The sequence below is a fragment of the Parambassis ranga genome, chromosome 7 (assembly GCF_900634625.1).
Source record: "Parambassis ranga chromosome 7, fParRan2.1, whole genome shotgun sequence".
NCBI classification, from domain to species: domain Eukaryota; kingdom Metazoa; phylum Chordata; class Actinopteri; family Ambassidae; genus Parambassis; species Parambassis ranga.
In genome coordinates this window covers 19,438,130-19,453,130 of record NC_041028.1, presented here as the reverse complement: position 1 = coordinate 19,453,130, position 15,001 = coordinate 19,438,130, and the positions used below count along the sequence as shown (strand labels likewise).

The 15,001-nt window shown below is 39.0% G+C and overlaps 1 protein-coding gene across 1 annotated transcript; it reads left to right on the top strand.

Moving 5' to 3' along the window:
* The first annotated feature begins 507 nt into the window (after positions 1-507).
* Positions 508-11,121, top strand: LOC114438401 (mitochondrial carrier homolog 1-like). Its single transcript, XM_028409710.1, has 12 exons — positions 508-842; positions 1,901-1,985; positions 3,118-3,224; positions 3,386-3,439; positions 3,525-3,582; positions 5,270-5,321; positions 5,494-5,553; positions 5,641-5,734; positions 5,883-5,930; positions 6,016-6,083; positions 9,328-9,403; positions 10,170-11,121. The coding sequence occupies exons 1-12, from the start codon at positions 690-692 to the stop codon at positions 10,242-10,244; spliced, it is 930 nt and encodes a 309-aa protein (XP_028265511.1). The 5' UTR covers positions 508-689; the 3' UTR covers positions 10,245-11,121.
* The last annotated feature ends 3,880 nt before the right edge of the window (positions 11,122-15,001 follow it).

The following is a 15,001-nucleotide window of genomic DNA, read 5'->3' as shown; positions in this document are numbered from 1 at the left end:
TGGACTGAAACGCATCTCAGATTTGATTGTTTTGCTGATATAGTAAAAAAAAGAATGCTATAATAATTCTGGGAAAATATTTTTTTTATAAAAACGCTGCAGTAAATGAAGGCAAGACTGTCACTGATGTACTTTTCTTTTTTCACCAGTCTGTCTATTCATTTTGAAAAAAATACATCAAGTAATTAAATCTGCCTGACACTGATGTTATCCCTTTACAGATGATGTAGGCCTACAACACAGAATTCTACATGTCAAGTCATTGCAAATGTACCATTGTGACTTTATGATTTCCATATTTGACAGATTATTTCAAATAACTATGTTTTGAGAGCACAGTTTTATTTTTTGGAGATTGTTTTTTTTGTTTTTTTTGCATTAAGACATTTCTCCTAAACAGTTAGTGCGGCTGTTGTTACAGACTTAGTGACATATTGTTGTAAGGCGTCTGGTTATGCGAGATTAGCAAAAAGCGTGCACGTGTATGTGATGACGTGGCAGACTCCGCCCATATGTTTGGGTTTTACTTCTCTTCTGTTTATCCCCTCTGCGTGATACATTTTATTCCCTGCAGGTCTCTTTATCATCACGCTGAGAACATTATACTGAAAGTTCAAAGCGGAAGTTGTTCACATGGGCTTGACACACTGACCGGGATGAACCGTCTGCCTTCTTCATGGTGATTAAACATGGATTTACCAGAAAACCTGCCCGAGCAGGCAGTCGGCGTCGAGCAGGATGTCCCGCCGGTCCCCGTGGAGGTGGACGCCGCGGTGTTGCTGCTGGGAGCCGGGGTTACAGCCATCACACACCCGATGCTTTACGTGAAGCTGCTAATACAGGTAGCTGCTGTGGCTAAGCTAACAGTGACTGTTAAAGAGGGGGTGCTCTGTTGGTTTTGTCTTCCTTCAAGTGTCATTTCATGTTTCCACGTAGAATTGCTGCTTGGCAGCTCATGGCGGCCGGTTTGCTGGTAGTTATTCCCACGTCTCTCACCCAAACCTGAGACCCGCTGAGGCGCGTTGCTCTTCCGGTGTTGCTTTCCCCCGAAAACAGGAAACCCGAACTTCACCTACACTTTGCTGTAAACTATTCAGTTATCTTCCAAACTAAACAGGTGGGCTTGAGACCTGAAGACTAGCTAACTATACTATGGTGATATCTGTGATCATATTTATATCATTATCATATTAACTCGCTCCTACTGCTTTCTTTCCTTGTGATGGAAGAGGACCGATGGCATCAGGATGTCAAATCAATGCCACAAACGTCTACACACGTTACTGACTGGCCATGCTTATTAAATCTGGATCCACATATATGAATTGTGGATCAATGAAGTTCTTTGTATTTATCTGCAGTCATCTCTTAGTCAGAGCTCCGTTAGGGGCAGTAGATAGAAGTATATAATGTGAATGAGGTCATGCTGGGCTTGGTACTGTTTGGTTCAACATTACCTCCTGAATCAGTGATCACAGATACAACACATGCTGATAAGAGGGGTTCTGTTGTAAAACAGATTCTGTCTACCACTGAGAAGCACCATGATTGCCTGATGACACCACCACCGTGCCTTACAATGGGGATGTACATGGTGTCTGATCATACCAGGAAATATTGTCCCTCCTGTTCCAAGTCCTTTAAACAAGTTGTGCACTGTGCCTTTGACCTGCTGCCAAGGCACCTATGCTCCTAGATAGTTCTTTTAACCCATCCCCCACTCGCGCGCTCACTCTGGGTTCCTGAGTATAGATTGATGTTATAAGTGCTTTATGAATCCTCCATTATTTTGTAGCTTGTGATAGGAAAACAAAAAAAAAATCAATCATTGTTTTTTAGTGATAGTTTTTAAGAGACACACAGAAGAGAAGCTGTGTTTGAGCTTGACTGTTGTTTCCAGGTGGGACATGAACCTCTTCCCCCAACTGTGGGCACGACCATGTTTGGAAGAAGAGTCTTATACCTGCCTGGCTTCTTCTCCTATGGTGAGTGGAATGTGTGCATGCACATTATAATCCCACTATCACTCTAGGACACATGTTCCTCAAGATTTTAATATATATATTATATTATATATAATATATAATATATTATGTATTTTCAGTATCAAATATGCAAGGAGACAATAGCATTTATATCAATATATTTTATGTTGCATGAAAATTATACTGGTGTAGTCCCCAGTTCTCCTGTCCCAGTTCTCTTCACTCTCTCAGCTGTCACTAATGTTGTAAACCTCAGATCTGTTTGTTTTCAGGTATTATTCTATTATTATTCGGAGCTGGTTAATTACATTATGATGCTGTGCTCGTGTCCTGCAGTTGTGGCTACAGCCCTCAGTGCTTTTCTCTAACTCTTCTGTAATTCTAAAATACTGTAGCTATATAATTGAGACAATTGTAAAATGTAAAATACAGCTAATTATTGCTGACAAAAAATATGGAAGATGTCTGAATACCATAATTGAAAACCAGATATCCACCTATTGAACAAATAACCCTGCTAACAGAACATTGTAAAATGACCTGTCTCCAAACCAGAGACATCCCAGTATTTTCCAAATGTATCGTTTATAAATTATTTATAAATTAACAGGCGGAATATGAAGGCGTTCAGGTCTGAAAGAAAATACACGGCATGTAAACAGTTACATTAGAGGCATAATCATTAGTCAATACTGAATATTGTCTTTTTCTGAATAATGGAAAATGAATATTCTGCTTATTCTGAATACAGTGACTGGCTGTGTCTCAATTTTAGGGCCTTATTCCAAGTCTACATTTGTAGACTGATTGCAACCTTACAAGGCTGTCCTGCATCCTTCTATCCTGGTATTAAAGGATGCAATGGGTGAATCCTTTGTGGACCCACTTATACCAAAATGCATTGCACAATGCATCTTTTTTAAGGGAATACAGCTGATTATAATTCTACTAACCCTAACCCTGATAGAGTCGGAAGCAGTGTTTCACTGTGAAAAACAGGAATGTAAAGCAAACTTCTCAGTCTATGAAGGGCACGCCTCTGCAAACTCTCCTCTGGAAGATGCCACCCAAGAACTGAGTCATATCCACTCCTACAAGTTAAAGCAGCTAATTTAAACGATTTGGTTTCCAGCACAGCATATCATGAAAGTAGATGGAAAGAGAGGACTTTTCCGCGGACTCTCACCTCGTATTGTGTCCAGTGCCATTTCCACCGTGGTCAGAAGCAAAGTTAAACAGGTACACAACAAAATATGATTACACTTTCACAAGTTATTTACCTATGTGATGTGGTTAAATCTACTTCTGAATAGAAATGATTTTTGATAAATCTACGTCACTGATCGGTTGAACAGTTTTCTTTGATTGATGAAGAGTTGTAATTTGACCTCTTTATTCAGGTTCTGTCTAAAAAAGATGAACAGCAGGCATCACTTAAGAACGTGATGAAAGAGGTGAGAGGAGAAGAGAAAACTTGTTGTATGTTGTTTTTATGGCTTTATTTGAAACAAATGTTCCTGTTGAAATGGCCTCTTTCAGACTTCTCACGAGATGATCATTCAGTGCCTGTCCAGAGTAGCCACCCATCCCTTTCATGGTATGTCCGGAACAAGCCTTTTGAAGTTTATTCCACTATAAAAAGTGCCTATGATCATATAAGAATCTGTTCTTATTTTTATAATGCAAGTTAGTAAAACGACAGTCCTCAATTCTATCAGCGGATCAGCGGATAATCCTTGTTTTTCAGTACAAAATCAGTGAGTTACACACACCATCTCCCCTAACATGTTTCTAATAGGCAGTTAGCAGTCATAAAAAGTAACATTTATTAACTCCATCTTTAACATGATTCACTTGTTGTCGCCATGTTTGAAGTATATAAACAAAAAACAGTGTGGCTCGCACAAAAAGTGTAGTTGCTCACAAAGGTAATGTTAGAGGTTCAGTGTAGGTTCAACACAGAAGCTCAAAGTGAATCTTTAGGTTATGTTAACATTACAACTCATATTACTTAGTACAATTGTGCCATATTTTCCCAGTGGGATAGTTCACATAAATATTTACAAATGTCTTGTGTCAGACTAGCATCTGACAGGATATAAATGCACATCTGCAAACATCTGCACCACAAACAACAGACCTGTTCCCACTGCAGATTATTGCAGGTCAGTGACAACAACAATCGGCATATGTATAAAGGCCAATGATTGTAGAGCAGGAGGATGATGCAGTTCTGCCCCTGCCTATTGTACAAAAGGTGAGGCTTATGGTGAAAATTTACACCATCTTGGAGCCAGTCTGCACAGGTGGAAGCTGCATCATCCAATTCTGCCGCTCATCCACTTCCACATTGAGCTAGTGCCTCAGTTGTTTCATAGGCTACTGACTGCGACATTACTTCCTAAACCTAATTAAATACGAATATATGGAACACGTGAACACAGATCAGCATGTTAGAAACTAGATTACAAGCTTAGACTAAGCTATACTGCAGCCAGCCACCAGGGGGAAATCAAGATGTTTTTTGCCTCACTTTTGGGGAGCTGTTATGGCGCCCTTCTGTCAGTCAATGGTATAGGCAAAAATTGTATAGATTCTCACGAGTGTTCATATTCATGCCACGTGGCCATTTATACCCCGTTCACACTGGGCATAAATCTGGCTAAAGCGGGATTCGGGCCGCATCCAGATGTATCCAGATGGTTTTTTTGAGTGTGGCACAGGTGTGAACACAAATGTGGCTAGCGAATCCGGCTAGCGACGTGATACTTCTGGTTAGCGACATGCTACGTCCGGTTAGCGATGTGCTACTTCCGGTTCACGGGGAGTGACACGGGACATAAACCGCACGGCGCATGCGCACATGCGGTCCTACCGCGGCTTGAACGGACTCTGTATATTACGAGGCGCTGCCTAGTGGTTTGGAGGACAGCAAACAAGCCGGATTAAGTCGGATTGAGTGCGGACACGCTTGTGTGATTTGAAAATAGGTCTGAACGTATCCAGCTTAAAGACTATCCAGATACAATCCTACTCTAGCTGGAATGACTTTCTCCAGTGTGAACGGAGCCTTAGGACCACATCCTGAAGGGTCACTGTAGACCAGTGGTTCGAACGTAGCTGTCAAGTATACAGAGTCTGTCTTTTAGGAAGTTGGCATCTTAAGAAAATGGTCCAGAAAAACATGAACATGATCACCAATGAATATGGCGAGAATCTTCGTTTTTATTGTGGGTTAGAGATGATGTTTGTTGATCTGATCAACCGTGTGTGTTTCTTTGCAGTTATGTCAGTGCGCTGTATGGTGCAGTTTGTCGGCAGAGAGGTCAAGTACAGGTAAGGGTCACTATAGCTTTAAAGCATTTTCCATATCTTAATATTGCATGAGTACATGAGCGAGAGTGAATGTTCAAATGAATTTAGCGGTAACAGCCAGCTAACATGGCTGTGCCAAGGCTGTGAGTGTCCTTCTCTGAATCCCATTCAAAAGAGTTTTTCACATTCGCAGTGGGATATTCAGCTGTATTGTGAAGATTTTTAAAGAGGAAGGAGTTGCCGGATTCTATGTGTGAGTCAGACCTGTAGTTTAACTGACTGCATATACACCCTCAGTCCTTGACCTCCATCAGTCTGAGCTGTGTTTGTGTGTTTGCAGTGGGCTCATACCGCATGTTCTGGGAGAGGTCCTCTTCCTGTGGTGTTGTAACCTCCTGGCTCACTTTATTAACACCTATGCTGTAGATGAAAGTGTAAGTCCATTACCTTTTAGAAAGGGGGAGTCATTAAGAGTGTTCAGAGACAAAGCTCTGCCTTCAGATTTATTAAGAGATGGACGTGCTATTAGATCCATTAGTGTTAAGGCGGAAGAAGACATTCACGTCTCTGCTTGTGTTGCAGTTCAGTCAGGCGTCAGCAGTAAGAAGTTACACTAAATTTGTGATGGGCGTAAGTTTATCTTTCATACAGTCATATGAAATATTCTGTGCATGTAGTGTTATAGAGAATAATGCAGCTGAATATGTTCCTCTAGATTGCAGTGAGTGTTCTCACATATCCGTTCATGCTGGTGGCGGATCTCATGACAGTCAACAACTGCGGGTGAGTCATTTTTATATAGATTGATCTTTTTGGCGCTTCACAGTTGATAAATTTATAACATGGCTACATAACGTTTTTTCTGTTTTAAAAAAGCTTTATTATTTCCCACCTGTATGTTATCCACTGAGGTTAGCTTACCAACTAGTCAGTCCAACAAAAGAGAAGGAACAAACCATAATGCCCGGGCAGAGAGCGCCTTGCACCTTTGACTTAAATTCACATTTAATATGGACAGTCTATTATTATATACACAACATTACCTCCTCTTTTAATTCTATGTTTTTTTGCACAAAAATAATAGAAAATCATCGGATCATAATGGGTCTTAGTATTAAACATATAACTTTTTTCACTGTGTCATAATTTATTTAACACAAATGAAGCAAAAAAAAAAACTGGCTCCCCTCTTCCTGCTTCCATTGGATGTAATAGTGTGAGCTGCAGCAGGTGCTGCTGATCATCAGTCCTTGATGAATTGATCATCAGCAGGTGTACAGACCTCTATAAAAACAGATGTTTTGGCAGTTTGCTGCTCTGGAACATTCAGGTGTGTGTTAACACAATGCCGGTTTTCTGGACCATCGTCTGTAAAACACTACAGATGGTTGTGTGAGAATCCCAGTAGATCAGCAGTTTCTGAAATACTCAGACCAGCCTGTCTGCCAGCAACAACAATGCCACATTCAAAGTCACCCAAACCCATTTCTTCCTTTTTCTGATGCGCAGATTGAACTTCAGCACGTCATCTTGACCACTTGCTCCCATGTGCTTAGCTTCTTAGCTATTTGTGTTGGCAAGCAATTGATGAGTGGGCCCAATAAAGTGGCCAGTGAGTGTATGTAGCGGGTTGTACAGTGGGTTCGGAAAGTACTCACACCCTCTTAAATGTTTCACTCTTTGTTATCACTCATTAATGTACACAGCACCCCATATTGACAGAAAAACACAGAATTGTCGACATGTTTGCACTGTGAGCTGTAAGGTCTTATACAGACAGGTGTGTGTCTTTCCTAATCAAGTCCACTCAGTATCATCAAACACAGCTGGACTCAGATGAAGGTGTAGAACCATCTGAAGGATGATCAGAAGAAATGGACGCACCTGAGTTCAATATATGAGTCACAGCAAAGGCTCTGATACTTAGGAGCCCTTCCACCCCAAGCCCATTTTTAAGGCATCAGCTTGAAAATGGCATGCCCAAAATGAATTGAGTATATCTCAGCAACCACTAGGTGTATTTGAATACCGTTGGTGTCATAATAAAGGGGACACCTGGGAGATTTGCACAGTTGTGTAAGTATTAATTTGTATGCCGCTGGCTCTTTGTAAATTAAGATGGCACAAAGCAGAAATGATCAAAAATGTCCTCGTCTGTTGAAAATTTACACTTTTACAATCAATATCTCCTTACAAATGATGTAGATGAAGCAATCTAGTTATCTCAATCTGTAGCTAAGTTTGTGGAAATTATCTCTGCCACGTTTTTATTTCATTCTGTTAGAAGAAAACTAAAATGGTTCCCCCTAGTTCGGGCTGCAAACAGACTCGGAGACAGAGACAGGTTTACGCAACTTGGCCAAGGAGAAGTGCCTCACCAGAGTGCCGACAGTTCTGACTATTACTGGGTTGCTTCCTTTATTTATACACAGTGTGAATATCATATGGGTGTAGACATCTGTAAGCATGTTTCCTGAGATAAGTATAGCAGAAAAAACTAAATTACCAAATAGGGTAATAGAGCATAAATGGGAAGTATACATGAAGACTGTTAGTCCAAGTAAGGTAATAAATCAAACATGAGAAAGCATACATGAGGAAGCACACATAGGAAAGGTCAGTACATTCCTACTGAATCTAACATAGTTTTCTTCTAACACATTCTAATTAAGGGAAACAAAATTACAGAGGGTTTAGTCCAACCTATGTAGACAAGAAGAAATTCCAAGATAAAAATTTAATGAACCAAACTATATATCTTACTTTTAAGTCACTATTGGTGTCCATCACTTCTATTTACATCAGTTTTTACTTGTATACATACATTATTACACATCTATAGGTTATAACAGATGTATAAAGCAGATAGAACACGCCCACCTAATGCTAAGCTAATACCTTGTCAAATATGCAGGCTCATAACTTCACAATGGACAGTCTGATTAGGATGATTGACACCTCTTTCGAAAGGTCAGAACCATTAGGTTTGACAGGTAGTAGTAATATTAGTGCTAGACTCACCAATGACCAGCCACATGAAAGAAAATGCATTTTATGCTAAACAACCATTGATACATTCTCCCCTAAAAAAGACATAATAAATGTCTAATCCTAATATTTTTAGTCTTGAATAAACACAGACATGTTGGTCTATCTGAACCAAGCATTTATTGCCTTCAAATATGACTGATTATTGCAAATTTACAGAGGAAAGACAGATTCTTTTGTTACTCATGATTATTTAGTTTTATATTCTTTATATTCTAATTTACCAAATATTTATAATACAGCAAAACAACTGTAACAATGTCAATTGGTAAAGTCTCAGCTTTCATATGAAACCTTGTTTGTTTGTGTGACTTGCAGTATCACAGAGCTGGTAATAAGAATGTGGCAAGAGGGTCGACTTTGATATGAGAGTTTTATTTTGATGAGTGATAATTGATTTGCATGGTGTTGAAGTTATGTTTGATGTGTGTAAATATGGCTTATATGTGCTTGTAGTAAAGTTTCTCCTGTTTAATTTGATATGCAATATGATTATTTTTTACATGGTTAGTACAGTGTTTTATGGCTTTTATTTTTTGGGTGCATGAAAAAGCCCCCAAATCTGGGTCCCTTTGGGTAGAAAGGGTTAGGACCATGTCATATTTCACTTTTTCTTTTTAATACATCTGCAAAAATGTCAGGCTGTCAAAGCTGTTGAATCATGGGGGTCACTTAGTATTAAGCAGGTTTTTTGTTTTTTTCTTCATTTTTGAAAAATACATAATTGCACGGTGAAAAAAGTTATGTTATTCATCTAACATTGTAATTGCCTTTTAAACACTAACAATACACATAATAATGCAGGCCAGTTAGTTCCCGTAGAGGTGACAGGAGGAGATGTACATAGCTTAACCCTGCAGGCTATTTTACAGTGTTAACAGTCAGTGTTTACAGAAAGTTGTCTATGTACAATATTAGTAGTGTTTTTGACTGCAGTCCTGATGCTTCATTCTGATTGGTTGTGTTTTTTTGTCATCAGTCTGGCTGTAGGTCTTCCTCCTCACTCTCCCATTTTTCAGTCCTGGCTGCACTGCTGGAATCACTTGAGCCAAAAGGTACAATCACTGTGTCAATGTTTATTCAGTTCACACAGTACATTTTAAGTTTAATACACTCAGTTTGAGGTACACCTGTGCACTAATCATGATGTCAGATCAGCATCTTGATGTGGCACACCTGTGAGGTGGGATGGATTATCTCAGCAAAGCAGAAGTGCTCACTATCACACATTTAGACAGATTTGTGAACAATGTTTGAGAGGAATGGTAATATTGTGTATCTGGAATGAAGTTTAGATCTTCAAGTCCATCTCATGAAACATGGGAGCAAAAACAAAAGTGTTGCGTTTATATTTTTGTTGAGTGTATATACATATACATGTAAAATAAAATGTATAAAACATTTTTCAATAGTTTACCTCAATGTCTTACAATCTTTTCCCACTTAATTGTGTCATTTTTGGCCAGACCAGATCCATTAAGTGCATAAAAAAAGGAAAAAAATATATATATGTTTTTGTTTTTGGGAATTTTAACATTGAGACACTCAGAAATCACCTCACAGTGAATATGGATGGATTTATCTTCTCAGTTTATGGTGCAATATAGATAATATAAAAAATCGAATAAACTTATAATAAATTATTGAGCCATACCTAGAATTCAGACCCGTATTAACCTTTGAGCTCAGTGAATGGTCTGCTTTGATCAAAGATTTTTTCTTATTATCTGAATAACTACAATGGGATTCAGTTCAGTTTTTATATGCAGCAGTTTTCTATGTGTCATATCATTTATCGTTTATCTGTCCCGCTCCTCTCAGGGTCACCTCTTCAGAGGATCCAGCTTCTTTTTCCGCCGGGTGCCTGTGACATCACTGCCCGCCAATGAGGACTGACATCGTCATCATCATCATCACCTGCCAGGATGTCCTTCCTTCATCTCCTCGGAAACATTTTCCAAAGACATTGGCCCCACTTCCTACAGTGTCATCCAGACATCCAGCAGCAGTTCACTTCACTGAGTGCCAAAGGAGCTTCAGGTCGTGCGGTGGGCCGAGTCTACATCTGGTTCTTTCAGAATTCAGGGATTCATTCAGCTGTCTGAATCAGTCAACAAAGAGTGCAGTGTTTATTTTTCTGACGCCTTCATCTCCATGGCATCAGATCAGAGGTGATGGCCAGTATTCATATTGACCTCGTGGGGCCTGTACATTTTGAGGTTTGTGCTATTTCCTGTTTTGTGTCTTGCCTTCAGGTTACCACTACTAGCTGTGGTTAATACAAGTCAATAGTCTCGTTCATAACTTTATTCTTATTCTTATTAACATTATTCAAAACTAAACCAGATCATCAAATCAAATACATTAAGTTATCTTTACACTTGTAACAGTGGATTGTAGCATAAAAAGATATATATATATATATGATTTGACAGATGATCAAAGGAGAGAGATCTTCCCAACCTTCTCAGTTGCCTAAAAGCCTGTGGGCTGATTTCCACTGAATAAACTCGAGCAAAAAATTCTACAAAAATCTGACTGAGCTAACACTTGTGCTCCACACTGACTTGTTTTAGTTTGAAGCGATAGCTGACATTTGCTTCCCTGCTAACAAACTGTTTTCTACTAACTGTAGCAAATACTGACTAGGTGATAGCAATTAATTCATCCAGACTGGCCAGCTTGCTGTTTGCAAATCCATCTATTAGTTAATGCCGTAATTATGGGCAGCAGTGGCGCAGTGGTATAGCAGGGTTGTCCCGTAACCCGGTTCGATCCCAACTCCTCCCTAGTCACTGTTGTGTGTCCTTGGGACACTATACCTGCATAGTATGGCGCTCTTTGCTGGGCTGCCTTAAGCAATTTCTTAAGCAATTTCCTCATTGTGGGACTAATAAAGGTTTCAATTATTGGTATATTCAAGTGGTATAGCAGGGTTGTCCCATAACCGGAAGGTTGGTGGTTCAATCCCAACTCCTCCCTAAAAGTCAATGTTGTGTGTCCTTGGGCAAGACACTTCACCCTAGCTAGTCATTGTATGACACTGCTTGGCAGCAGCCTTAAAGAATTTCCTTAAAGAATTTCCTTAAAGAATTTCCCTCTGGGATTACTAAAGTATCTAAAATAAAAAAAAATAATACAGTGACATTAGAGCTAGCATGAGGATTCCATCCAATGGGCTTGGTTTTAGGCAATGACACATATAAATACTTAATGAGTAAATAGCAGTACAAAGTCATGTGTACGACTTAGTTTTCTACTAGACAAGAAAGACAATGCTAGGATAGCATAGCATAAGGATATTTTTCATAGTACTACATTTATTGATGTCACGGCACTATGGCACTCTCATACCACAATGCAAAACATTTATATAGAAGAATGAAATAATTGACACTATAAAATAAAAGTCCCAAGAAATAAATATATGTATATACGTATTTCATTATAAATTAAAAGACCTAAATAAAATGAATAAATAAATAAAAGTGCTATACATTAAATATATGTAGCATTATGAAAAATACAATTTTTTATTATAATAAATATTTGAAATGTTGGTTTTTGATTCTGTGAAATCTTGCATCAATATATTTAAAAGCTCATGAACACATAGCATCGGTTCTAATTTCTGTTGCTGTGGACGTGCATGATGAAGTCCCCTGTTCTATCACCGCCTCGATCTCCCCATGAGATTGTAACTTATTTAATGAATTATAATTGAAATGTGGGGGTAAGCAGAGCACTTCCTTGTTGCTCAGATGCGATCACAAGCTCCATTCTTGCTACAACGTATTTTTTTCCTAATCCTGAGAAAAAACAGCTGAAAGAACTTTCTTTTAATAATTATCTTTCATAACGATAAATAGCCCTCCTCAAACACCTCACTCCACTTCCTACCCTCAGCCTCTTAGTACCAGTTATTACCCCATCAGCCACATCAGTGAGTCTCCTCCATTTATAGATGACGACTCAAGTTTACACATGAAGACACTACAGTGGTGACATCACAGTGGTGAATTTGTGATCAATCTGAAATCCGGGTCTGTCTGTTGATTGGAACGGTATGTGCGTCTGGTTTTGTGTGACGAACAACAAGAAGTGCAAATCTACAAAAAAATGACACATTTAAAAAAGTAAACAGTAATACAGTGTGTGTGTGTTTAACAAATGCATGGGATATTATCCAATAGGTTGATGTACAGTAGCATATTTCTGAAATATTACACGCTGAAGTTCAGAGTGTTATATTTTCTTGGTTTGTTTCTACAGTATTTGCGTGTCTTTTCATTTCATTGCACAGACTCAGTGTTGTGTTGTCTCTCCAGAGGACTGGGTAAAGCCATATGTTATATATGTTGTTGTTGTTGGATGTTGTGTTGTGTCACCTCCACAGTCTTTGCTCGTGTTACTGAGAAATGGATGATGGACGATGTTCATTTTTGTCTCCAGTCCAACCTACCAATCTGCCTTTTTATTTATGTAACTATGGTCGTGAATTTTCCTTTTAGTTGTTAAAAATAAAATATTTACCACTAGAGAGTTCAGGTCATATTCCATAAATACTGCAAGTTAGGTCTGATGTTAAGGAAAATCATTTGTGAAACGGTCCGCATGCCAGAAGGATCTTAGGACATGTTGTTTTGGGCTGTACTTCCTGGTAGGGGTCTCCCAAGGCAGTTTCCCTCACCTGGGAAAGGGCACTCAAGACCCACTTTGCAACCAACTTGGATTCACCCTCACCCACAATGTGGGCAGCGACAAATGGGTGCAGTGGATTCTGTGTGGCAGCTGAAGGTCCTCACCTTTAAACCAACAATGCCTTTTTGATCTTTGGCTGCCAAAACAAATCTGGGATATGAATGTCGGTGGGGATAACAATCAGCACCTCTAAATGTGATGCCATGGTTTTCATGGCCGTACTAGTTTTTTTTTCCAAATGCACCAAGATGATTCCATTTGCAATGTCATACTGTTGATTTGAAATATTTTATTTCACTGATGTAACACTTGTGAAATTGCAGACAGGAAGTATTTTATTTTGAAAGGGTACAGAAGTCAGTGTTGTTAGCTGGAAAGCAGTGTAAACCACTGCAGCATAATAAATAAATGTTCTTTTGAGCGGAATTCGTTCTGTCGTCATTGAACCTTCATTGACTTTACAACAATACTGTACTGTACACAATACACACTGATGTTCAAGAGTTAGTACCTCCTTTAATTTTATGTTTATAGTCTAATGATCAGAAATCATTTGATCATAATGCATCATAGTACTAGACAAATAGAAACTCAGCTGAGCAACTTTTTTAACTGTGACATTTATTTAGCAAAACTGAAACCAAAAAAAAATGTGTTCAATTCTAAATAGGTGTAAGATCACTGGACGATCCATCAGCTGCTGCACGTCGCAGCTTCTGTTTTGCTGCTGTGCTGGTTTTGAAGACTATTACTTTTCATTTCCTTGTGTGTAGGTCTTCTAGGTCAGGAGTGTTGCATCACAAGACTTTTTTTTACCACTAAATGTATTGAATGAACAAAGTGCATGTCTTTAAACTTCTGGCAGAGAATACCATATCTCCTACATGTGTCACAGTCGAGGTAGCTTTTGTTACCAGCTGTATGAGCTTCAGGGAAAGCTAGCACTTCCAAAAGCCGTGTGACCACGGTCGCAGAGTCATCTACATGATGGCAGGTCACTGCTAGATATGCATCTGAGGTCCACATATCGACAGTCAGGCTCACAGCCTGCATAATTGTCTATGTTTTTAAAAACAAATATTTTTCATTATTTTTGCTAAATTAATAGTGTTGTTGTCAGAGGTTGTATTTGTCGAGAACCAGAAGATTTTATATGTTTTACACACACAAAAACAAATAAAAGAGGTGGTTAACTTTTGAACATGACTGTTATGCAATGTCATTTAAGTTTGATAGCTCAAACAACATTTTTTTTTAATTTAACACCATTTTGGCCTTTAAGGATGAACCTTTGCATGTCTGTGTCAGATTGGAAGGTGCAGTAATGTAACTTTTGACCTGTGAGACCAATTTTCAAACAACTGGTACCAGGACATCATTTTCCAATTAAATTTTCTTCCATTTTTCAAAAGTGAAACTATTATCAAAACAATACAACAGGTTGTTGATGAAGATTCTCAGTCATCCAGGTCATCATACGTAGAGAAGATTGAAGCAAGGCGTCTGGACTTGTAGAGTTTTCTAGAAGACGTTTCACTGCTCATCCAAGCAGCTTCATCAGTTCTAACTGTTTGGTGGGGAAACATGGTTTATATGTGGTTACAGACCTCAGTGTGTGGGTCTGGGTAAAACTTACAAACAATAGCACTAAATGTTTCCATACTTACCTGTGATGTTCTGGCTGACTGGGCCAGGTGTGTCTAACGACTATGAAACTGCCGGAGGGGGACTGGTTGACAGCCCTTTGTTCTTACTGTGAGTATGTGCAAACTTCCTGGGAATGGATGGAATCACTGCATTGTATGTGGTAGAAAGATGGTGTCTGAGGCCACCACCTCTGTTAAGGGAAGGTTTTTCCAGCTTAACATAGATGCTTCCTTGACTCCTCTTTCATACCACCTTTCCTCCCTGTCTAAAATGTGAACGTTGTTGTCCTCAAAGGAGTGTCCTTT

What these genes read in the sequence shown, in the direction of transcription:
- LOC114438401 (XM_028409710.1), top strand. Translation starts at nt 690, where the DNA reads ATGGATTTACCAGAAAACCTGCCCGAGCAGGCAGTCGGCGTCGAGCAG. An exon ending in TCAGAAGCAAAGTTAAACAG is followed by an intron (nt 3,225 to 3,385) that starts GTACACAACAAA and finishes CTCTTTATTCAG; the next exon opens with GTTCTGTCTAAAAAAGATGA. An exon ending in GGAGTTGCCGGATTCTATGT is followed by an intron (nt 5,554 to 5,640) that starts GTGAGTCAGACC and finishes GTGTGTTTGCAG; the next exon opens with TGGGCTCATACCGCATGTTC.